This window comes from Heterocephalus glaber, unplaced genomic scaffold, assembly GCF_053883595.1.
Source record: "Heterocephalus glaber isolate CG9 unplaced genomic scaffold, H.glaber_assembly_v1.0 deba00001666, whole genome shotgun sequence".
NCBI lineage: Eukaryota > Metazoa > Chordata > Mammalia > Rodentia > Bathyergidae > Heterocephalus > Heterocephalus glaber.
Genome location: NW_028258406.1, coordinates 18209836 through 18235416, shown reverse-complemented (window position 1 = coordinate 18235416; position 25581 = coordinate 18209836). Strand labels below are relative to the sequence as shown.

At 42.7% G+C, this 25581-nt stretch overlaps 1 protein-coding gene across 4 annotated transcripts; it reads right to left on the bottom strand.

Annotated features, from left to right (window-relative positions):
• Nucleotides 1-651: 651 nt before the first annotated feature.
• Nucleotides 652-24831, bottom strand: Nudt15 (nudix hydrolase 15). 4 transcript variants are annotated; one of them, XM_087197347.1, is made up of 5 exons: nucleotides 23587-24831; nucleotides 19144-19225; nucleotides 17457-17496; nucleotides 15005-15081; nucleotides 652-7585 (listed from the first exon to the last, which is right to left on the bottom strand). In XM_087197347.1, exons 1-5 carry the CDS (start codon nucleotides 23742-23744, stop codon nucleotides 7547-7549), a joined length of 396 nt encoding a protein of 131 aa, XP_087053473.1. In that variant the 5' UTR covers nucleotides 23745-24831; the 3' UTR covers nucleotides 652-7546. The 4 variants fall into 4 exon arrangements, with proteins under 4 accessions (XP_087053473.1, XP_087053472.1, XP_087053471.1 ...); XM_087197346.1 differs by having other exon boundaries at nucleotides 19029-19225; nucleotides 23587-24469; XM_087197345.1 differs by lacking the exon at nucleotides 17457-17496 and having other exon boundaries at nucleotides 19029-19225; nucleotides 23587-24747.
• Nucleotides 24832-25581: the final 750 nt, after the last annotated feature.

Here is a 25581-nt window from a genome sequence, read left to right as displayed (position 1 = left end):
AATACTAGGTGCTCTCAGTCAAGATAGCCCCTCTGGGCCTCTCAGTGATTGAACTAAGTCTTGTCTCTGAGTAATCATTCATCCTCTACATTGCCATGGTTGCACACTGCAACATCCCACTGACAATGGAGAACCATTCCTTTCTCCCAACAGCCTCGCCGCTATTTGTTATTGGTTGATTTCTTGATGGTAGCCATTCTTTCTGGAGTGAGATGGAATCTCAGTGTTGTTTTAATTTGTATTTCTTGAATGACCAATGATGTTGAACATTTTCTCATGTATTTATTGGCCATTTGTATTTCTTCATCTGAGAAGTGTCTGTTCATGTCAGATTCATTTTTTAACTGGGTCTTTAAATTTGGGGGTTCTAATTTTTTTGAGTTCTTTGTATGTTCTAGATCTTGGTCCTTTGTCTGAGGAGTACCTGGCAAATTTTTTTTCCCATTCTGTAGGTCTTTACTCTGCTGGCAGTTTCCTTTGCTGTGCAGAAACATTTTAATTTGATGTGATCCCATTTGTTCATTCTTGGTATTATTTTTTGTGTAATTGGTGTTTTGGTCAGAAAGTCTTTGCCTACACCTATGTCTTCAAGAGTTTTACCTAGTTTTTCTTCCAGCAGATTGTCTGTTCTAATTTTAGATCTTTGATCCATTTTTATTTTAGTTTAATGCATGGTGAGCAATATAGGTCTAGGTTAAACATTCAGCATGTAGATACCCAGTTTTCCCATTACCATTTTTATTGTTTGTTTGTTTGTTTGTTTTTGGTACTGGGGATCCAACTCGGGTTCTTTCGCAGCAGGCCCCAAAACCACTGAGCTAAATCCCTGGTCCTCCATTACCATTTTTAAAGAGGCTATCTTCCCTCCAGCAAAAGGATTTGGCTCCATTGTCAAAGATAACATAATTGAGTGTCCCTAGAGTTGTTTCTGTATCTTCTAGTTTGTTCCACTGATCCATGCATCTGTGTTTTTGCCAATACCATGCTGTTTTTACCACTGTAGTTTAGTAGTAAAAGTTAAAGACTAGAATTGTTGTGTCTCCTTCCTTGTCCTTGTTGCGCAGAGTTGCTTTTGCTATTCTAGATCTCTTCTGGTTTCATATGAATTTTAGGATTGCTTTCTTTGGTTCTATAAGGAATATATTGATTGGCATTTTGATTGGGATGGTATTAAATCTATACAACAGTTTTGGAAGTATGGCCATCTCCCCCCCCCCCATTAACTTTATTGGTACATTTTAGGTATAAAATAGTTACATTCATCATTGGGATCTTGTACCATTACATGAGTCTCTTGGTTCTTATTTTTTTTCCCCTTCCCTTGCCCTCCCTTCAACCCCTCCACCCTTCCCTATTTGCAAAGACCTTGTTTCCATTTTTTTCCTCTTCTCATATTTTTTCCTTTCCCTTTTTTCCCTTCCCCTACCCCTCCCAATTCCCCTGCTCTTTTAGACCTTTTCTTCCTGTTACACAGTATCAGTTATATATTTTTTAAATTACAATATTAAGATCTAAGAGACATTACCACAGATTTTACAGAATTTAAAAGGATATAGAAAGCACATTACAAAAATCTTTTTTGAAATAAATTTGACAACTTCTAAGAAGTAACTTAGAAGGCAGATTAATGAAACTAACTCTGGAGGAAATATAAAATTTGAATAGCACCTATTAAAGAAAGTATATTCCGAGCTTGAAAACCTACCTATATGACAACAGCAGGCTCATAAATATTTTAACTGATAAATTATACAAAACATTTAAAGCAGAAAAAAGAAGGAACACTTCTCTCCTCATTTTAGGAACTCAACATTGTGCTAATCCTAAAACTGGATAAAGATAATAGAAGAAAAAAGTATGAACATAGAAATTTGTTTAACAAAACAGACTCTTAGAAGTCAGATCTGGCAGTATGTAGAAAGTGCTTTTATTATAGGGATGGCAGTGTTGGTTCAGCATTGGAAGATCCACCCCCAAAAGTCATCATTTTAACAGAGGAAAGGAGAAAGCCATATGATCCTGTCAGTAGTTGGAGAAAGAGTATTGGACTAAATTCTACAGCTGTTCATGGTAAAAGCTATCAGGAGACTAGAAGTAGAACAGAACCTTCTCAACAGATCAAAGACATGTACTCCATACTTCCAACAAAAACTCCTTCTATGAATGGAGATGATACAATGCTTTCTCCTTAAAGTGGGGAACAAGGGCATATATGCCTACTCTTCGTCTGTCCATTAGGCTTTGAAACATAGGTCTAAACCAAAATAGTCTGGCAATAAAATGACACAACTAGGATAGGATTGGCACGGCAGAAGCAAAATCTTTATATGTAAATGAAATGATCACCTACAGAGAAAATACTAAGAAATCTCTAGGAGCCCCTAGAACTTGTACTTGAATTTAACAGGATTAGAAAACACAAGGTATATATAAAAATTCAGGTCTGTGTATACTTGCTATAAATGAAGAACTGGATATTGAAATTTAAAAGTTATGCAGGAGTACAAAGGACCTAGAAAAGTTAAAAACAAAAACAGTGTTGGAAGACGTTTAGTACCCAATCTTAAGACTTCCTCTAAAGCTACAGTAATCAAGGCAGTGTTGGTGTAAGGAAAGACATATAGATCACTTGAATAAAACAGATAATCTAGAAATAGAATCACACATGTATGGTCCACTGAGCTCTGAAAGACCATTCAACATTAGCATTTTACAGAATATAAACTCAATTCAAGAGCTGAGGAAGAGATAGTGTTTTCAGCATATGGCACCAGAACACCTGGTATCCATATATAAAAAATTAACCTCAACCCTTTTTTCCATACATGAAAATAACTTGAAGGGATCTATGAACCTAAATAAGAAAGCCTAAAAGTATGAAACTTTAAGAAGAAATTATAAGGGAAAATATTTATGAATTCAGGGTAGGCAAGAACTACCTAGGATACAAAAAACATAGTGTATAAAAGAAAAAAATTGATAAATGAGATTCCATCAATGTTTAGAACTTTAAATGACATCATTAAAATGAAAAGTAGTCCTTAAACAGGCCATATTTCCAATGCATATAACCTATGACCAGAATATATAAAGAATTCTTAGAGCTCATTAATAGACAACCCAATTAAAATGTAGACATAAGAAGATGATAAATAGCCAGTATAGCACAAGGAATGGTGTGCAACTCTAGAATCAGAAAAATACTAATCAGTACAATAATAAGATTGAATTATACACTCATTAGGGAGATGAAGTCAAAAGTTTTAAAAGCCTTGTCATGACTTTTTCTTTTTGTTGCATTCTCCCCCTTTGTGTTTAATTTGTCACGCCCAATGGATTCATTCTGCTGGGCTTCCTGGGGTTGTGACCTTCGTTGTCTTTTCCTAGGGCATTGTCCAAAATTTTTTGGAGTGCCAGTTTGGTATTTATGAAGTTCCTGAGGTGCTCTTTATCATGAAAGTATCTTATTTCTTCATCAATTTTGAAAGATAGTTTTGCAGGGTATATCAATCTGGATTGGAGGCTGTTTTCCTTTAGGGCTTGAAATACATCACTCCAAGCTCTTCTTGCCTTGAGGGTTTGCATTGAGAAGTCTGCTGTGATTCTGATGGGCTTTCCTTTGTCTGTGATTTGTTTCTTTTCTCTCACTGCTTGTAGAATTTTATTCTTCTGTTGGATTTCTGGAATCCTAACTATTATATGCCTATGTGTAGATTGTTTTTTTGATCAAGGCTATTTGGAGTCCTATATGCCTCACCTATGTGTATGTCAAGTTCTTTTCCCCTGCTTGGGAAGTTTTCTCCCATCACTTCTGTGAACAGTTTTTTCATGTCATCTGCACTCTCTCCTCTTTCTTCATTGACTCCAATCAGTCTTATGTTATTCTTCTTTGCATCGTCTAGCAGCTGCTGCATTGATTTCTCGTGTTCCCTTACAATTTTAAAGCAATTTTTCTTTTCCTCCTAATTGCAATCTTTTCTTCTATATGTGAAATTCTATCCTCACATTGGTTCATTTTGCTGTGCAGACTTTCGATGAAGTTTTTAATCTTTTGGAAATCTGTTTGTATCTGTTTTATGGATTCCATTTGTTTCCTATATTGGGATTCCATCATGTCCCTCAGATCCTCTATTTTTTTATCTGTGTCCTCTCTAGATTTATTAATCATGTCTTGCACCATGAGCAAAATCTTTGCTGTTATCTGAGTAATTATTTCTGATTTCATTTTTCCCAGATCCTCTTTTGTTGCCAGTTCAGAGAGTCCAGGTGTTTGAGTATCAGATTGTTCCATCTTGTTTCCCTTTGGGGTTGCTGTAGGTGATATGGAACTCTGTTTTTGAGGCTTGTTTATGTGTCTTCTCATTTCCATGGGGGGGGGTTGCTTCTGGCGCCCACGTGGCTCACCTTCTCTGCCCTAGGAGCTTGGGATGGCAGCGGGGGTGCTTCCTTCTGGGTTCTGGGACTGGCTCAGCTTCTCTGCCCTAGGAGCTTGGGATGGCGGTGTGGGAGCTTCCTTCCGGGTGCTGGGACCGGCTCACTTTCTCTGCCCTAGGAGCTTGGGATGGCAGCATGGGAGCTTCCTTCCGGGTGTTGGGACCGGCTCACCTTCTCTGCCCTAGGAGCCTGGGACGGAAGTCAGGAGCTTCCTTCTGGGTGCTGAGACTGGCTGAGCTTTTCTGCCCTAGGAGCCTGGGATGCTAGATTACTTCTTGAGCTTTCTTGATAATCCCTATTTACTAGGATCCTTAGTATCTTAAAGAAGAGAGTATTTCATCTAAAAGTATTTACCTTGTTTGGAAAGCTGGCAGTCAAGATGACAAAGAAGTGTCTTGAAAGAGGGGCCTAAGCCCAGGCAGGGGGAGTCATGTCATGCTTCACTGGGATGACTGACACCAACATGTTGCCTATCTTGGAGCAGACAATACCTCACAGCCTTTTTTTGACTTCTGACACCCCAGGGCTTAATTTAGCAACCAGCAACCTGGTAGAATGCAGTACTCCTTGAGAACTCTAGCTGACATTTAGTTTTATGAGAATATTGCTAGTATTCAGCATTATTTTTCTTCTGATTATCAAACTAAGAAGTTCAAGGAGTATACATTTATCATGCTTGAACTCTTCAAATATTCTGGCAAAAATACATAAAGATAAAATCAATAAAAAATGATATTTATAAGTGTTAAATTATATAATATACATATATAATTTTGGAAAAGCATCTTTCAAAAGAACTGAAAAATGATATTCACTTATTGGGAAAAGATTCCTTTACAATAATACCAGAGCCTTTTGGAAAAGCAAAATTAAAACCTAAACAAGAGAAGGATAGAAATTTATCAAACTGGGATTATAAAAAAAAGATGTGAGTTTATTGTCTATCTAGCAGGTCTCACATTTTTGGTCTTGGCCCCTGTTATGGCTTGTATTTAGATGTTCCCACAAAGCCTCATGCACTCACAGGTGGGAGTTTGAGAGGTGGCTGCATCATGGTGATACTGGGATTAATGATGTGTGGTACTAAATAGTCCACTGATTGGAATTAGCATAGTTCTGGGCACAGTTGAATAGAGTTACTGAAGACAGAAGCCCCACTCTGGGTGTGGATGGCACCAGCCAAAAGGCTTGTAGCCTGGTTGGGATAAAAGGTAAAAGCGGTCTTTTTTTTTTTTTTTTGTACCAGGGATGGAAATTGGGACCTTGTGCTTGTGAGGCAGGTGGTGGAACCACTGAGCTAAATCACGCCCCCCCCCCCTTTCTTTTTTGGTACCAGGGGTCTAACTTGGGACCTTGTGCTTGCTTGCAAGGCAGGCTGCAGAACCACTGAGCTAAATCCCCAGCTAGTAAAAGCAGTCTTGCTGATTGCTCCTTGCTGCTTTGCTGCTTCCTGCCTGCCTTGCAATGAACTTTTCTCCTCTGCCATGTCCCTCTGCCATGCTTCCCCGCCTTGGAGCCAGCTGAATTTGGACTGAAATCTCTACAAACTGTGAGCCAAAATAAACCTTTTTTCCTTTAACTTGTGGGTGCTGGGTATTTTGTCTCAGCAATGAGAAAAGTAACTAAGACAATTGCCTTATACTCTTAAAAATTACAAAGAGATTTTGTTATTGCAGAGTTTATCTAGTGATATTTATATGAGAAATTAAAACTGGCCAAGCATGGTGGTGCACACCTGTAATATCAGCTATTCAGAAGGCTGAGGCAGGAGAATCACAAGTTCAAGGACAGTCTGGGTTACATAGCAAGACTCTGCCTCAAAATGCAAAATAAAAAAGGTTGGGTATTAGCTCAGTGGTAGAATGTCCCTGAGTTTGATCCTCAGTATCTTTCCCCTCAAAAAAAATAAACTGAAAAAATTTATTAGGAGGCTGAGGCAGGAGGTTTGCAAGTTTGATGTCAGCTTGGTCTAAATAATGAAATCCTATCTCAAAACAAGAACAAAAAATTGAAAATAAACTTAAATGTTCATTAATCATTTACAAATGAAAATCTAATGCCTGTTACAATTTTCTGAAAAAGAAACTATTTTTCTAAAAATATTCATTAGTGAGAAGAGTGTCATTGTTATAATTTTTACAGATCTCTTTAATGTCTGACTTAGTAGAAGAAAGCTGGATTCTCATATCTACTATTGTATTCTGTTTGATATGATATCATATATCAGGCAGCTTCTGGAAAACTCCTATATATGAGGATGAAGGAATGAGAGTGGAAAAGTTAAATAATGTTTTAGGATTATAAAAATATGTACCTTTGATCTTGAATACCCTGAAAGGGTCTTGAGGAGTCCTTCAGACCACACTTAGAGGACTGCTGCCCTAGAGGTACAAAGACACTGTATCTCAGGCAAAGTGAGACATTCAGAGTGACCTGGTCTGTTGATGGTGGGATATGGATCTTATATGATTTGTCTCTCTTCTCTTAGTTTAGGGTATCACTCAGAAATCTGGGAAATATATAGCATACTGACCTGGGCTGTTCTCACTAGTTGTAGACCGTCACAATATATTGCCAGTTCTCTTATAATAAAAAAGGAACATCAACAAACATGATAAATTCTGTAACAGGTAATGGTTTAAATCTGCATTATGATATCTGGAGTAGGATCTTATTTGAACTGAAACACTAGAGCAAATCCTATTGCACTCTACCCGGAGTAAGCTGTAAGGACAACTACACAGCAAACATCATAGATAAATATGGAAAGCAGATTAACCACAATATCCTTATTTATTATATATTCTATGCCCGAAATACAATGCAATGACGTATTCCAGAAAGATTTTCTTGAGGTGGTGAGTATATTAAGAGAATCCAAATAATCTACAATCACATGGAACTTTTGATAAAATGGAGTTGTTCTGAAATGTAGGTATTTTTTATTCTCTAACTTGACCTTATTTTTGTCTTTTTATTATTTTTTTTAATCAATGTATCTTCTTGGTCATATAGAGATGATTTCCTTTGTATCCTACCAGATGGTTCAGATCTTCTTTAAATGGATCATAGCCTTGCTCCTTTAAACAACGCAATCCCCAGAAAAGCTGGTCTAGTGGAGGAAATTCTTCCCATGGAACCCACTCCCAACCTAGAAAAGAGGCCAAATCCATGTGGTTAGCTGGCAGAAAAAAAGGGGTATTTAGACAAGCTAATCAATATTTAGAAAAAATAACTAAATTTAAGTGATCTATTACTAATAAAATAAACCCCAATAGTGATGCTTCTTTGCAAGAACTTAGTTATACAAACATAATTTAAATTTAGAATGAAGATTTTAAAGAAGAGAATGGTGATCACATAAAACACTGTGTTATTTGGATAGGAAACCAGGTTTACAAAGATCATATGGTGATTTTTTAAAAACCTTTGGATTTAGTATTATTAAATGTTCACTTAAATATTTATTTGTCTTAAAATGCAAAGGACTTTATATACTAGAGGCTATATGTCATAAAAATAAAATAGTTTCTTCACCTACAAAATAAAGTAGATTACAAAATTTCCAAGGTATCCTCCACATCCTAAAAAATGGAAGCTAAACAGAGACAAGCATACTGTGCCTTGGTTTATTTTACTGTACTCTAGTACCATACTGGTTGGATTGGATTTCTGCACCACTGGAGATTGAACATAGGTCCTTTGCACTGAGCTAAATCCCCAGACCTTTTTTTATTTTTTATTTTGAGATGGGGTCTTGCTAAGTTACTAAGTTACTCAGGCTGGGCTTGAACTTGCTATCCTCCTGCCTCAGCTTCCCAGAGGACTTGGATTACAGGTTTGGGATACCATGCCTGGGTGTACCTTGGTATATTTTAGATAGAAGACAAAGAAGGAACTCATTTAAAAAAATTCATTGAAACAACAAAGCCTTAACAGTGCGTATCTATTATAAAAATTTGTGAAATCCTAGAAAAAGTTTTGCTTTATTTGATAATTTAAGTATGGATAACATAAAAGCACAGATGGTTGGGCTGAGGGTATAGTTAGTGGTAAAGTGCTTGCCTAGCATATGCAAGGCCCTGGGTTTGAGCCCCAGAACTGTAAAACAAAGTGACAAAAGCACAGATGCTCATGATTGGTGAATATATCATTATTATATATGATTATATTGACATATACTCCATGTTTTAAATATGTTTCTTTATGTTTACATACATTTACCTTAGTATAAGTACCATTTCTCTTGCTAAGTATTCTCTGCCTATAAAATACAGGTACATATTTTCACTCTGAGAAGGCAGGGGTGTGGAGCCAGAGTGACTCCATTTTGGAGCTGTCTCCTTTGTTCTCTCAGAATGACTCCATTTTGGAGCTGTCTCCTTTGTTCTCTCAAATTTGTGCTTATCCACTCAAAATTCCTAAGTTTATTACCCAGCCATCTGTGTACTCAGGAAGGACATTCCGGACACACTACCTATAAGGTAAACAGTTAATGGCTAACTGCCCACAAAAGATAGATGTGACCATTAGTCAGTGGACCTGCTAACCATCAGCTTATGACAGTCGACCCCTAACCTTTGCCCCCTTCTCCCTTGCAAAAATCTATACGTAACCCCCTTAACCCCCCCCCCCGAGCCTAACCAATCAAAACCCTACACTTCATATGTATTTAGCATTAACCAATCACCTGGCTACTAACAACCAAAGCTTGATGTATACTCAATAAAAACCCTGCTAGTTTCGAGGCTAGGGGCTCTCAATCTCGATCCGCTGCGTCGGTGACAATTGAGAGTCCCTGCTTAAGCTTGAATAAACGACCCTCGTGTGCTTACATCGGAAACGGTCTCCTGGTGGTCTTTGGGACATCGCGATCTGGACACAACATTTGGGGGCTCGTCCGGGATCCCAAGACCTTCAGGACTCCCGTACCGGAGGGTCAACGCCGGCTGGTGAGTGGTTTTTTTTTGTGCTTATAAAGTCTGGGCCTATTTTCTGGGAAGGTCGGCAGACGGTCTAGGCGGACGCGCTGCAAGGGCCGCCGACCCGGAATCCTGGAAGACGTTCCGGATTCCACTGGTGGGGACGGAGTGCCCCAAGAGTACGGGTCAGTGAGACTCCTGGAGGGACGGTGCGGGTCGCTCCCGGCACGGCAGGAGGCCGTCGTCCCATTTACATTGCCTCCGATCGCGCGGAGGACGGTTTTGTCTCACCTTGTGCTTCTCTGTTGCGTTTGTGTGTCTGTTTGTGCTGACTTGGACCGAGACGATGGGACAGACTGTGACTACCCCTCTTTCCCTTGTAACAGACCATTTCAAAGAAGTTAGGGAGAGCGCTCATAACTTAAGTTTAGAAATTAAGAAGACTAAGTTCATCACCCTCTGTGGCTCAGAGTGGCCCTCCCTCGGGGTAGGATGGCCCCCCGAGAGAACTTTTGATTTGCAGATAATTCGCAGAGTTCGTAAAGCCATCCTCCCCCCCGATCAGATACCCTACATCGCCGTTTGGGAATTTCTGGTTTCTAACCCGCCCCCATGGGTTAAGCTCTTTTTGCCTTCACAGCAGCAGCAACCGGAGTTAATCCTGACGGCCAAAGAAAAGGCTCCTAAAAAGCGCTCGGATGAAAAACAAACCGAAACCAAGCCAACCGCGCCACTTTACCCTGTCCTCCAGGGAGGGACCGAGAAAGATCTTATATTTCCTCCCCCCTATTCCCTCCCCTTTCTTCCGCCACAGCAGGCTGGAGGAGGTGACCCAGTCCCAGCCGGGGCTGGGGAGCCCGCCCCGGGCCCCGCCGACAACCGTGATGGTCCCGCCCAAAATACTCGTCACCGGCGCGCCGCCTCGCCGGCAGGACCGGCAGATTCAACTGTCTGCCCGCTGCGAGCAATAGGGCCCCCTGATGAACATGGAAACCAGCCTCATCATTACTGGCCCTTTGCTACCAGTGATCTTTATAATTGGCGCCGACAACATGCCAATTTCTCTGATAACCCTAGAGATTTGATTAACCTGTTAGAAACTGTTTTGTTTACCCATCAGCCCACTTGGGATGACTGTCAACAGCTTCTGCAGGTTCTGTTCACCACTGAGGAACGAGAGAGAATCCAGAATGAGGCCAGAAAATTGGTTCCTGGTGACAGTGGTCAGCCCACCACCAATGCAGACACCATCAACACTTCTTTTCCTCTGTCCCGACCTAACTGGGACTTCAATACGGCAGAAGGTAAGGAGAGACTTCGAGTCTATCGCCAGACTTTATTAAGAGGTCTCAGAGCAGCGGCGAGGAAGCCCACCAATTTGACTAAGGTAGGAGATGTACAACAAAAGTTAGATGAAAGCCCTGCTGCTTTCCTAGAAAGAATTCAGGAAGCTTTTCGTAGGTACACTCCTATGGACCCAGAAGCAGTTGAGACAAAGGCAGCTGTAATAATACATTTTGTCAACCAGGCGGCACCAGACATTAAGAGAAAGTTACAGAAAGTAGATAGGTTAGGAAAAAAGAGTATTCAGGACTTAGTGGCAGTGGCAGAGAAAGTGTATAACAATAGAGAAACCGCAGAGGAGAAACGAGAAAAAGCTGATGACCGCCAGACCCGAAACTTAGCTCGGATCCTTCTGGCTGCCACTGCGGGAGAGCAGAAAGAATGTGAACGTAGACTAAAAAAGATTGTGATGGAAGGAGAAAACAAAGAGAGACGCAGAGAGCGCCCCCAGTTGGGGAAAAATCAATGTGCTTATTGCAAAGAATACGGACACTGGGCCAGGGACTGTCCTAAAAAGAAACAGCGAGAAGGACGCCCCAAGACCCCTATTCTGGCTGCGGATGAATCAAATGATTAGGGGGGACGGGGTTCGGCACCCCTCCCCGAGCCCAGGGTAACCCTAAAAGTGGAGGGGAGACCTATTGAGTTCCTGGTGGATACAGGGGCTCAACATTCAGTCCTACTCAAACCGTGTGGCCATATTTCTGATAAAACCTCCTGGGTTCAAGGAGCTACAGGCATGAAAAAGTATTCATGGACAACCCAAAGAACAGTAGACTTGGGAGTGGGCCAAGTAACCCACTCATTTATGGTTATACCAGACTGCCCCTACCCCTTATTAGGAAGAGACTTACTTACTAAATTAGGGGCTCAAATTCATTTCCAACCCGGGGGCACAAAAGTCCTTAATCAAGAGAGAAGGCCCATTCAGGTACTAACCATAAACCTGGAAGATGAATATCTACTACATCAAAAGAGGGCCCCTCCTGATCCTGATATGGAACAATGGCTCTCCATGTTCCCACAAGCATGGGCGGAAACTGGAGGCATGGGGCTAGCTATACACAGGGCACCGGTGTTTATAGAAATAAAACCTGGAGCAGATCCGGTACGAGTTCGCCAATATCCTATGCCCCTGGAGGCCCAGAAAGAAATAACTCCACACATCAGGAGGTTACTTGCTCAGGGGATTCTCAGACCTTGCCAATCGGCCTGGAACACCCCCTTGTTGCCAGTACGAAAACCTCATTCTAATGACTATCGGCCAGTGCAGGACCTCCGGGAGGTAAACAAGAGGGTTATGGACATCCACCCCACAGTGCCTAATCCATACACCCTATTGAGTTCTCTTCCCCCGAGCCATCGCTGGTACACAGTCTTAGATCTCAAAGATGCTTTTTTTAGCCTTCCACTGGCACCTAAAAGCCAACACATCTTTGCGTTTGAATGGAGTGATCCAGAGCAAGGCATCAACGGACAGCTGACGTGGACCCGATTACCTCAAGGATTCAAAAACTCTCCCACCATCTTCGACGAGGCCCTACATGAAGACCTGGGTGAGTTTCGCCTCCAGAACCCCCAACTAACTCTGTTACAATATGTAGATGACCTTCTTGTGGCAGCTGAGACACAGAAAGACTGCTTAAATGGAACCAAGAGACTCTTGATGGTCATAGGAGAGCTGGGGTATCGGGTGTCCGCTAAAAAGGCCCAGATCTGCAAACCCGAGGTAAGCTACCTGGGGTACGTGCTTAGAGAAGGGCAGAGATGGCTGTCGGATGCTAGAAAAGAGACAGTTCTTAAGATACCCACACCAGATTCCCCTCGAAAAGTCAGAGAATTCTTGGGATCGGCGGGCTTCTGCCGCCTATGGATACCAGGGTTCGCAGAGCTCGCAAAGCCCCTCTACGAGGCAACTAGAGACAGTCAGGCTTTTCAATGGACAGAAAAGCTACAAAAATCTTTCGATCAAATTAAAACAGCCTTGCTGACGGCACCAGCCTTGGGCTTGCCTGATATTACTAAGCCATTCCACCTTTACATTGATGAAAACAAAGGAGTCGCTAAGGGCGTCCTGACCCAGTATCTAGGGCCATGGCGCCGCCCAGTGGCGTACTTATCAAAAAGACTTGATCCAGTTGCGTCAGGATGGCCCCCGTGCCTAAGAATGATTGCAGCAGTAGCTCTAATGGTCAAAGACGCTGACAAATTGACATTAGGCCAAAAACTATGCGTGACCACCCCTCACGCCATTGAGGGAGTCCTAAAACAGCCTCCAGATCGATGGCTCAGTAATGCTCGCCTGACCCACTACCAGAGCTTACTCCTAAATCCAACCCGAGTTGTCTTTCAGGCCCCGGCTGCTTTAAACCCAGCCACACTGTTACCAGACCCGAACTTAGAGGCTCCGCTTCACGACTGCACAGATATCCTGGCCCAGGTACACGGAATTCAAGCAGATCTGAGTGACCAACCATGGCCAGACGCAGGCAACACCTGGTACACTGATGGAAGCAGCTTTGTTCGTGAGGGCCACAGGTATGCTGGGGCAGCTGTGGTGACAGAAACTGAGGTCATTTGGGCAGAACCATTGCCCACCGGGACCTCAGCACAACGGGCAGAACTCGTAGCCCTGACCAAGGCATTGACTTTAGGACGGGGCCTAAAGTTAAATGTATACACAGATAGCCGGTATGCCTTTGCCACTGCGCACGTCCATGGGGCCATCTACAAAGAAAGGGGACTCTTGACAGCTGAAGAAAAGACTATTAAAAACAAAGAAGAGATCCTTGCCCTCTTAACAGCCCTCTGGCTACCGAAAAAATTAGCCATTATCCATTGCCCAGGACACCAGAAGGGCGACACTCCAATTGCCAGAGGAAATAATCTAGCTGACCAGACGGCCCGAAAAATAGCTTTAAAGGTTGATCTGACACTGGCCACTCAGCTGCCCGATCCGGGAAGTGCAGCCCTACCAGAAAAACCCCAGTACACTAAAAAGGACTTAAATTGGATAAAACAATTACCTACGCCCCAGTGCCTCAACGGGTGGTGGAAATCTTCTGATTATAAAGTCATCCTGCCTAAGACACTGGGAAAACAAGTTCTCTCCAAGATACACCGGACCACCCACATGGACACTCGGAAAATGCAAGATCTCCTGAGACATGCTGAAATTAAGATCCGTGATGCTAATTCTACAATTGAACATATTGTTGCTACCTGCAAAGCCTGTCAATTGACAAATGCCACCCACAATAGGGCCAACCCAGGAAATAGGCTGAGGAAAAACCGACCTGGAGCCTATTGGGAATTGGACTTCACCGAGGTAAAACCTGGAAAGTACGGTTATAAATACTTGTTAGTTTTCGTAGATACTTTTTCAGGATAGATAAAAGCGTTTCCTACCAAACACGAGACAGCGCAGAGTGTGACTAAAAAGCTGCTAGAAGACATCCTGCCAAGGTACGGTTTTCCAGTAATGCTAGGATCAGATAATGGACCTGCCTTCATTTCCAAGGTGAGTCAAACCCTAGCACAGGTGTTGGGGACAGATTGGAAATTACATTGTGCATACAGACCCCAAAGCTCAGGACAGGTAAAAAGGATGAATAGAACCTTAAAAGAGACCTTAACTAAATTAACCTTAGAGACTGGCGGTGACTGGGTGACTCTCCTTCCCTTCGCCCTTTATAGGGTGCGCAATTCACCCTATAAAATGGGGTTGACCCCCTTTGAAATCATGTTTGAAATTCCCCCTCCCATTATCCCCAACCTTCACTCAAATGTACTTGTTGCATTTGATGACCAAAAGTTGTTACTTTCTTTAAAAAGCCTCCAAAGTGTACACGAAGACATCTGGCCTAAGTTAGAAGCCTTATACCAGACCGGACCACCTCCTGAGCCCCATCGCTACCGACCTGGAGACTGGGTCTTCGTTCGGAGACACCGGCAGAAAGACCTTGAGCCCCCTTGAAAAGGACCCTACGTCACAGTCCTGACCACGCCCACTGCTCTCAAGGTCGACGGGATTGCTTCGTGGGTACACTACACTCACGTTCGCCCTGCAGATCCTCACACTGTCCTAGAAGACTTCGTTCCATCATGGCAGGTGTCCAGAGACCAAGACAGTCCCCTCAAACTCAAGCTACGTCGTCGACGATCGTGATTATGGTAACTGTACTTTTGACACCGACACTAGGAGGACAAAACCCATATGCTCCCTTAAATTTAACCTGGATGATCATTAGTACGTCTACGGACAACATTGTTAATAGTTCATCCGAAGTGGCTCCACTACTTACCTGGTGGCCAGACCTAGACTTTGACCTGTGTTCGCTCGCCACAGGGACTTGGAACACTGGAAACTGGAAAATCGGGCCTAGAGGAGAGCCAATATGTAAAAAAGGCATAGGCCAATGTAATACTAATAAAACATCCCTGCCCATGGCTCCAGTACCCATGGCCCCTCCTAGACTTGACCCTGGGTGTAGCCATTCTCTTGATAGAAACATCCTACAAAACACCCCCTTTTATGTTTGTCCGGGAGAAAGGCGCACACAGTCTCAGATAAACAAGTGCGGGGGACCTGACCAGTTCTATTGTGCCAAATGGGGATGTGAGTCCACGGGCACCGTCTCCTGGGCCCCGCCTGTCAAGGACGATTTTATTTCTTTAAAAAGAGTCCCTGGGCCCCCTGGCCTGCAGACAAATCAAAAGGGTGGTAATTTCTTAGTTCTTAGTGGCCCCTGTACCGGGTTCCTCTGTAACCCGGTCAGACTTTCATTCACGGATTCAGGTAAAAGGTACACTAAATGGGAAACAGGCCAGACTTGGGGACTCCGTCTATATCAAGATGGTTATGATACCGGGTTGTTATTCACTATAAAACTGAAGGCAGAGCCGCTCACCATAGGGTCTCCCCAATTGATAGGGCCAAACTTGGCGCTAGCTCCAATAGCCCCTTTCAGACCTATTAAGCCCCCTCCCCCAAAAAGCTCGCCTATGTCACCAAAACCAAACGCCTCCGTACGGCCATCAGACTTAACCTCCGCTTCCACATCCCCGCCCTTGATTCAAATGATCACCCAGATTGATAAAGTCGATCATAACCGGGACCAGGACCCCCTTTGGAAACTGATGGTTCACACCTTCAAAGCCCTAAATGCATCTAGGCCAGACCTCACTCAGTCCTGCTGGCTATGTTATGATACTAAGCCCCCATACTATAAAGCAGTAGCTTATCTAGACAATTTCACTAAGTCAGACAGCCCGACTCAATGTAGATGGCAACAAAAAGGGACAGCTAGGCTGACCCTACAATCAGTAACTGGGCAAGGAACTTGTGTCGGCAGTGTCCCGGCCTCCCACCAACACCTTTGTAACAAAACCATCCTTAGACCTAGGCCTAAATATCTCATTCCCCCTTATGACGGGTGGTGGGCCTGTTCCTCTGGACTTACCCCTTGTGTACATGGGCTAGTGTTAAAACAAACAAGAGATTTCTGTGTACTTGTACAATTAGTCCCCCGGTTGTTATATCACTCAGAAAAAGACATCCCCAGCCGCCTGGCTGAAACCCAGGTCAGAGTTAAGCGAGAACCTGTAACGGCCATTACTTTGACCGTTCTCTTAGGATTAGGACTAGCTGGGACAGGAACGGGAGTTTCATCGCTACTAATACACAATAAATATTATAATGACTTAAGGACAGCCATAGATATAGATATTGAAAGGCTAAAAAGCTCCATCTCCCACCTCCAAGAGTCTTTAACTTCACTAGCAGAGGTAGTCCTCCAAAACCAAAGGGGGCTGGACTTAATTTTCCTTCAACAAGGAGGACTCTGTGTTGCACTAGGTGAAGAATGCTGTTTCTATATAGATCATTCAGGAGTAGTCAAAGAATCCATGGCTAAAGTTAGAGAAGGCATCGCCAAACGTAAACAAAAAAGAAAACAATCTCAAACCTGGTTCGAATCTTGGTTTAATTCTTCCCCTTGGCTCACTACCCTAATTTCTACCCTGTTGGGCCCCTTGCTTATCGTGTTGCTACTATTAACCTTTGGACCTTACATACTTAATAGACTAGTTTCGTTCATTAAAAAGCGAATTAACGCTGTTCAGTTAATGGTACTCAGGTCCCAATACCAGCCAATACCTATTGATTTGACAGAATTAACCCCCAGAGGCCCATGATTGGCCCTCTACAGCACCCTGAGAAGGGGGGAATGTGGAGCCAGAGTGACTCCATTTTGGAGCTGTCTCCTTTGTTCTCTCAGAATGACTCCATTTTGGAGCTGTCTCCTTTGTTCTCTCAAATTTGTGCTTATCCACTCAAAATTCCTAAGTTTATTACCCAGCCATCTGTGTACTCAGGAAGGACATTCCGGACACACTACCTATAAGGTAAACAGTTAATGGCTAACTGCCCACAAAAGATAGATGTGACCATTAGTCAGTGGACCTGCTAACCATCAGCTTATGACAGTCGACCCCTAACCTTTGCCCCCTTCTCCCTTGCAAAAATCTATACGTAACCCCCTTAACCCCCCCCCCCGAGCCTAACCAATCAAAACCCTACACTTCATATGTATTTAACATTAACCAATCACCTGGCTACTAACAACCAAAGCTTGATATATACTCAATAAAAACCCTGCTAGTTTCGAGGCTAGGGGCTCTCAATCTCGATCCGCTGCGTCGGTGACAATTGAGAGTCCCTGCTTAAGCTTGAATAAACGACCCTCGTGTGCTTACATCGGAAACGGTCTCCTGGTGGTCTTTGGGACATCGCGATCTGGACACAACAGGGGAAAAAGGGAAGTCAAAAAATTGAATAACGACAGGAAGGGCTGATTAGTAACTGTGATGATGCACAAATGAGGGAGAGACAGTAAGAGAGAAAGCCAGAGAGAGAGAGAAAAGGAGGAGGAGGGGGGAGTGGTGGTGGGGGAGGCAGGGAGACACTAATAATGTACTGCAAGAGGCTGAATTAACCAGGTGTCAAGAGAGCTGTCTGTGAAAGGTTTATCTGTCTCCTAGCAAATGAGATGTCTGGATGATCCCCCTAATCACAATCAGAAAGCAGGATGCAGTTAACAGTAAACGGAAGCAGGCTCTCCAGGTCTAGGCCCTGAGGTACCCAAAACAAAGACAGACTGCTTAGTCCGGGTGTGACCTGAGTGTGTCCACCAAAGGTTCTCATGCCAGAGGCTGATCCTTTGCTTGGTGATGTGGAAATTGATAGGTGGGGCCTAGAGGGAGGTGATTAGGTCTTAAAGTACTCAATAAGTATTGCTGGCTGACAAGATTCTTCCACACTTAATGAGAAATTAAATGTTTAGGGGAAAAGCAGGCCAGCACATGAGACCACTTGGATAAAGTTTCACATCTTCAAAAATTTTGATAGTTTCACTTTATTTCCTTTTCCCACAGTCTTATGAGACTCTGAGAAAAGATGATAACTTGTAAAACCTTAAAGCAACACTACTGTCATTAAATCATTCAGCATATTCATTTCAACATGAGGGTAACAGACTTTTACCAGCATACTCATTCTCTGTAAAATGGAGGCTTACTCTCTCTGTTACAGGTGAGAAAACACATGAAATATTTTTCTTAAAGCCACAACCTTAAAAAAAAATCAAACACTAACAAAAAAAGATTTACTGAGCATTTACTGTATTTACTAAGTTTTTATAAGTATGTATGAACTCATTTAATCCTTACGAGAACCTATCTAAAGTAGTTACTAAGACTACAGATGAGAAAAGAGGCCCAGACATTAAATAACTTGCCCAAGGCCACAAAGTACAAATGTAATGACCAGGACACAAACCTAAGTAGTCTGGTTTCTCAAATTCCTCAGGATTTAAGTATATTTACATATCTATATTATCTTAGTCTGTTTGGACTGCTGTAACAATTCTTTACACTAGGTATTTTACAGACAACAGAAAATTTTCTCAGAGTTCTGAAGGCTGAAAGTCCAAGACACACAGGCCAATTCAGTGTCTGCTGGTGGCCCATTTCCTGTTTCATAGACAACCATCCTCTGTCTTCATCTTTATATGGAGGAAGGGGTGAGGGTCTACCTGGAGTCTCTTTTATAAGGACATTAATCCCATTCATGAGGCCAAAGCCCTCATGATCTGACCACATCCCACTGGCCCCATCTCTTGTACCATCACCTTGGGGATTAGGACTTCAACATATAAATTTGGGGAGGATAAATATGAAGAGAATCTAATTCTTTTCATAGTTATCATAATATAATACTCCTTCTGACAACATGGTCCAAATATGCATTATTATATATAGTTCTCTTACTTTCGTTTTTTTCAGGTTCGACATTCTTTGGCTCTGAATCATGAGTCACATCTACTTCTCCTTTCATCAATATAGTAACATAATGATGATTCTCTTTTTCAACAAAAGAATTTACCACTGAGGCAAAGCGGACATTTTTCAGGTGAAGAGCTGCTTCTTCCCAGGTTTCCCTTTGAGCACATTCTTCCCAGGTCTCACTGGAAAATGGAAATATATCATTGTTTTCAATTCTAGTTACATAATTTTTTGCCATGAAATTCTTAGTTAGAAATTTATAATGCAAAGCAAAACCCAGCTATAATTAGTTTATGCTTTAAAACATAAATTAACAACCCCACTTTTGACATTCTGTATATCCTATATCTAGTTAAAACCAAAGGATACATATTGAGCAAAAACAAACTGTAAGACTGCATAACTCTGTAATCATAAAACTCCCCTAGCCCCACCTGTGATTGAATGTGAGTAAATAGATAAAGATGCTTCTTAGTTCCCGGACACTAGATAAGATCCCTATCAGTCATAATTATCCAACCCTTTGTTCCGGACACCACTATCTATAGACCAATCTACAAAGCATCTGCTGACTAACAGTACATCTCAGGCTAATTAACATACAAATGTAAGACCACTAAACCTTTGTTCCTTCTTCTGTAAATTTCGCCTGTTAACTCCCCCGGCAAGCCCCTATAAAAAGAGCCTCGGACTCTGGACTATGCCTCTCTAAGCTACTTTGCTTTGGGAGTGCTGTCTGGCCAGACTAATGTCTGTTTCACTTTCCAACTTGTCCGGTGTGTTCCTTCCCGGGTGTTCTTCGCTGCAGCCAGCTACTTGGAGCATTTGGTAAGGCCCTCGGTCTTACATTCTGGAGGCACCGCTGGGATCCCCGGGTGTGCTCCACTCCAGCTCCTTGGAGCATTTGGTAAGGCCTTTGGTCTTACATTCTGGAGGCACCGCTCGGATCCCCGGGTGTGCTTCACTATAGTCAGCTCCTCAGAGCTTTTGGTAAAGACAGCGGTCTTACAAAACAAACAAACACACATGTAGCCAATTTAGCACTAATTCACAGGCTTGTGCAACTAGGGGCAGTTTATCATATTAACTAAGAACACAGGCTTTGCAGCCAAGTAGACCTAGGCTGGAGCTTGAAGTCTATTACTTTCTACCTTGGACAAGTAAAGTGAAATGTTACTTTCTAATGGAGTTGTCAAAAATGTATCAAAGTATACTATGTCTTTTCCAGTAGGCTCAGAATTTCAGTTTAAGCCTCAAAATTGAGAAGAATGGGCCATAAACCCCTCTAAAACTCTTAAGTTTATGGCAAAAGCGCAAACAGATGTCATCTGAGCTCAAGGGTTTGCTAGGGAAGACCAGACAAGTCCTTTGATCCTCATCTTGCCCAGGCTACATAAAAAAGACAGGAGATCTCTGAGAGGGAGGAAAGTTGTTTTTTCAGTTTAGTAGAAATGTTTCCTTTCCTCCCTGTGAGGAGCCAACTCTTGTCCCCTAAGCCAAGCGAGAGGGAATCAGTCCTACAGAGAATCAATCCTAGAGACTGGGTGTGGCTCCCAGAAGGAGATACTGGTATGTTAGTCCCCTGCCCAAGACACACCGAGCTGCAGAAACTCACAGGCCTACACAGTGCACTGAGGCAGTGGGGACAGGAGGGTAAGAACGCTTGCACAAATCTGAAATGTGTCCCTAGCAGTTTCAATCTGCACTTGAAGACAGAGGGAGTTGCTTATTCCCATCTTGGGAATTTAAAAGCTAGGAGACTGGCTACACTGGCCAATGAGGATTGAGCAAGCAAAAAGGGCAGCAGTGGAAAAGCATGATTTCTAACCCGGCATGGGGGCATATGCCTGTGACCCCAACACTCTGGGAGGCTGAGGCAGGAAATCACAAGTCTGGGTCCAGCCTGGGCAACTCAGCAACTTCATGAGACTTTGTCTCAAAATTTAAAAAATAAAAAAGGGCTGGGGATGTATCTCAGTATGAAGCCCCTGGATTCAACCCTCTTCTACTCCATGTTTCCTTTGGATTAAGCAGATGCTGCAGGAGACTGCTGGATCCCAACAGGGACCCCAACAGGAAGAATACGCAGAGTAGTATGCTGGAACAAGAACTAGAGCAGGGGACCAATTCCACAAAAAGCCAGATGCCCACAACAGGGACAGAAATCTTTATGGGACTTCCAAACAACTGACAAACAGACCCTGAGAAAAACAGCACCCACTAGGATAGTGGATATGGCACACAGAGGGCATCAATGGACAGCAGCCCTCGTTACATACACAGCTCGACCCTTCTTCCCAACACAATGCAGGAGGAAAGAAAGTCAGAAACAAGAGTGAGGAGAGGAGGAGGTGGACAAGAAGCAAAACAATGCCTGTACCTCCACTCCACATCAGAGAGAGAGAGATCAGAAACTGGGAGACTGAAGGTTTAAACTGGATTGTACTTTCAAATGCACAGACTTGAATTGTGATGACCAATATATAATTTATTTTTATAAAATAAGCAATATATAGAAAATATCATTGAAGGAAAGAGAAGGGAAAAGATGACTCATGTTTGAAGACAATGGAAGGAACAAAACCATTTTCTGTTTGCTTTCCTATCATACCCCACTGTACAGTTATGAGAAGATCAAGTGAAAGGATACCTGTGAGGAGCTTCATGTATTATCTAGCACTAGTAAAAACTTCATTAAAGTTCAAAGCTGGCTATGATCATTCAAAAACTGAGTCCGTACTTTCTTGTATTCAGACCGCTATTTCTAGCCATTGCTCTACGAAGTATATATTCTAATTAGTGCTTAGTTTGGCTAATTCTCACTAACAATCAACATAGTACAATATATATGGCTGTGTGGGCAGTGTGTGTGTGTGTGTGTGTGTGTGTGTGGTATTGTGGACTGAACCCAATGGTATTCTACAACTAAGGAACATTCATAGCCCTTTTGATTTTTTCATTTGAAATAGAGTTGTCCAGCTGGCCTGAATCTTGTGATCTTCCTGCCCCAGCCTCCCAAGCAGCTGGGATTATAGATGTGTGTCACTGTGCCCAGTAGCAATTTGGTTCTTTTTCTAAGAAACTGTTTAAAAGATTTATTAACCAATGGTTTACCTTAATTATCAGAAAATAATAAACTTACTGATGCTATTTTTTTTGGTACCGGGGTTCAAATTCAGGTCCTTGTGCTTTCGAGGCAGGTGGCAGAACCACTGAGCTAAATCCCCAGCCCTACTTACTGATGCTTTTATAAATTCTGAAGACCATTTAAAAATTCCATGTAAAAGTGCCTATGAGTTACACATTTCCAGGACAAAGTCTGACTGAAAGGCACAAGAATTAAGCCTTACTTCTAACTAGCCATACAGGTGCTCTAGAAAAACATGGTAATAACGAGGTAAATTCTCCTGGATAAATGACCCATGTTCTTCAACAAATAAATGGCATGAGAAAAAAGGGGTGAAAGGAGTACTACTAAACTGAGAGGCAATGCAATGTATGCTCTACCTCTGATCCCCATTGGTACAAAACAGTACAAAGATCTTTTAAAGATAATCTGGCGAGACCATACAGACTATCAGGTAAGACTACAAAATTGTTAGGTAGGAAAACAGTATTATGTGTTTAAAAAGTCTATTTGAGGTATATACTTAAGTATTTAAGGGTGGTGTAATAAGATGTCTCAAATTTCCTTTAAAATGGTGTAGAAAACCAGGTGTATGTATCTATTTTGGATGGGTGAGGGGCGAGCAGTGAGGAGAAAAAAGAACAAGCTCTGAGGGGGTGGGTGGAGATTTACTACTTTCTCCATTTTTACGTTCCTTTGAAATTTTAAAATACAGCACTAAAGGAGAAAGCATGAGCTGAAGTGGATGTTTTATGCTTTTTAAAAAAATCTGTTATTAATTTTAACCTTATTCTCACCTCAGAATCTACTTTTTAGCAAAATCCCAGGCTTTCTTCATTATGGTGAACTGTCTCTTGTGAACTGGCCGACTGGTTTCGTGGGCCTGCTATTAGCCAATCACAGAGGGCCAAGGCACAAAGGTACGAGAACCTTGGAGTAGTTCCTCTAACGTCCCCATTTTAAAGACGAAGAAACTGAGACACTGTCAAGCTCATCCGCTTGGTTAGAGTACAATTTAGCCAGTAGGTGAGACAGGGATGGATGGATGGATGGATGGATGGATGGATGGATGGATGGATGGATATCCCAAGGAAACTGTGCAAACATGGCAAGGCGGGATTGCTCTTGATTTAGAAACGCGCATTTTCCTTCTCTTGGATGTAAGCACTATTAACACAAAATGACTCCCAGGTGCGGCCGGCCCTGGGAGAGCGGAGGTGAGGTCCAGTCAGCACAGCCCGCAGGCTAGTCCTTCCTTGCTTCGCACAGCGCCCCCGCCCGGCCAGAGCCTGCGCAGAGAAAGCGGGAAAACGCGCGAGACGCGGCGCCAGCGCTGCCGGGCGCGCGTACTCACGCACAGCGCGCACTCCGCTCCGTCCGCGTTCGGTTTGCGCTGGGCGTGCGGAAGATGCTCACCCGAACTCCAGGTGACCCCCAGGAAGCTGGAAGCTGCCGGCTCCAAACGACCCTTTCCTCTTCCCCAGCAGGACGCAGCGGGGATGCCTGCAGCTGGTCACCACGACGCCGACCCCGACACCGGGCCGTCGCCCCCGGGGCTCGGCGCTAGCGGTCATCGCGCGAGCGCCGCCCTGCCGCGGCAGGAAATGACGTGGGTCCTGCCCTCGGCAGCCTCCAGTCCTCCCAGAGCGGCTGCACCGGCCCGCGCGCGAGCCTCTCGCCCCTGCCGAGCTGTCTGTCAGCCGGTGAAGCGTCTGGAGTCCTCCCGAAGGACAGCGTGACTGGAATTGCGTTTTAACTACGAGCACTTGCTGAGCACGTTCAACACTCACCTGTCCCCTCCCAGATCCCTCCAGACCACGCACCAGTCACTTGCTTTTATGAACTTCTGTATCACCGCATTTTTTTTTTCTTTTTTCCCCTGTAATGTTCTTCTACACCACAGTGAACTCATTCTTACTATAGATCAAATCAGTGAGGTACCAGGGCAAGCGCAGATAGTGTAGAAACATCCACTATAAATAGCTGTGAGTGAAGAATACCCGCAACTTTGGAGAGTAAATAAGAACTAATCAATAAACTGCCAGGACAAGTTACTTATTTGAGAAGAAATCACACCACTGCCAATATTGCACACCATAACCCAAATTAAAAAACTATGGGCCGGGGATTTAGCTCAGTGGTTTCGCTGCCTGCTGCGCAAGCGCAAGGACCCGAATTCGATCCCCGGTACCAAAAAATAAAAAACCCAAAAGGAAACACAAAAGGAAAAATTCCAGCTAAATCAAAGAAATGTCAGTAAAACGAACAAGATCAAATAAATGAACAATCTTGGGAGGGCTTTGTGTTTAAATTTTTTTAAATCCTATTAATGATTGTGGGTCAGAAGACTCTATTGTCTTTTCATTCTCTTAAATAACATCTTAGTTTGGGCCGTTACAACAAAATACTATAGATTTTGTGGCTTAACAGTCTGGGGAATCCAAAATCAACATGTCCAAAGATTTGGTTGCCAGTGAGGGCTTTCTTCCTGTTTTGCAGATAGCCTCTTTCTGTGTCCTCATTGGTGGGATGGGGAATCTCTTTATTAGGGGCACTAATCCTGTTAAGACTCATGACCTTATGAGCTCAGCCTCAATTTGGAAAGAGAGCAGTTCCACCCATAGCAGTTTCTTTCAACAAGAACCAATTTTTTAATTTAGTTGAAGTCCAAATTATTAGTTTTTCTTTTATGGATCATGCTTTTGGTGTCATATCTAAGAAATATGCCTAACCATAACCCAAGATCACAAAGACTTTCTCTAGAAATTTTTATACTGTTAGGTGTTTTCATTTAAAACCACTATCTATTTTGAGTTAATTTTCATATATGGCCCCAGGTGTATGTGGACCCTTTCTTTGGTGTGAATCCTCAAATTTTCTCTTGGCATTTCCACTTAAATTTTAGACTCAGCCCATCAATTTATACTGGGAAAAAAATCTTCTGATATTTTTATTGAGAGTGTAATGAAAAGACAAGCTATAGAATTCAAGAAAATATTTGCAGAGCACGTGTCTCATGAAGGATCTAGATAGATAAAGAATCTTCAAAACTCAATCATAAAGCAAACAACCTGAAAAAAAATGTCCAAACATGTTGAATAGCTATTTTTATCTGAAAGAGATATGGCAAATATGCACATGAAAAGGTGCTAAACATCATGAATTGTTAGGAAAATGGAAATTTAAACCACACTATCACTGTACATATGTATTAGAATGAATATGATGAGAACACATACAATTTGGCAACACCAAGTGCTGGTGAGGATATAGGGCAGATAGATAAGAATTCTTATGTATTGTTTAAGGGAATAGAAAATGGAAAACTAATTGCTGTTTATAAAACATTATAAGCACTGGGGATGTAGCTCAGGGGCACCATGCCTGCCTGGCAAGCGTGAGGTCCTGATA

Bases quoted from the DNA above. Each gene is read 5' to 3' on its own strand.
- Nudt15 (XM_004844189.4), bottom strand. From the start codon at position 23,744: ATGACCGCTAGCGCCGAGCCCCGGGGGCGACGGCCCGGTGTCGGGGTC. The intron at 19,226-23,586 runs GTGAGCATCTTC...TCCATTTTCCAG, and splicing joins GGGGGTCACCTGGAGTTCGG to TGAGACCTGGGAAGAATGTG. The intron at 7,586-19,028 runs GTAAGAGAACTA...CCTCTTTTCTAG, and splicing joins CGAACCTGAAAAAAACGAAA to GTTGGGAGTGGGTTCCATGG.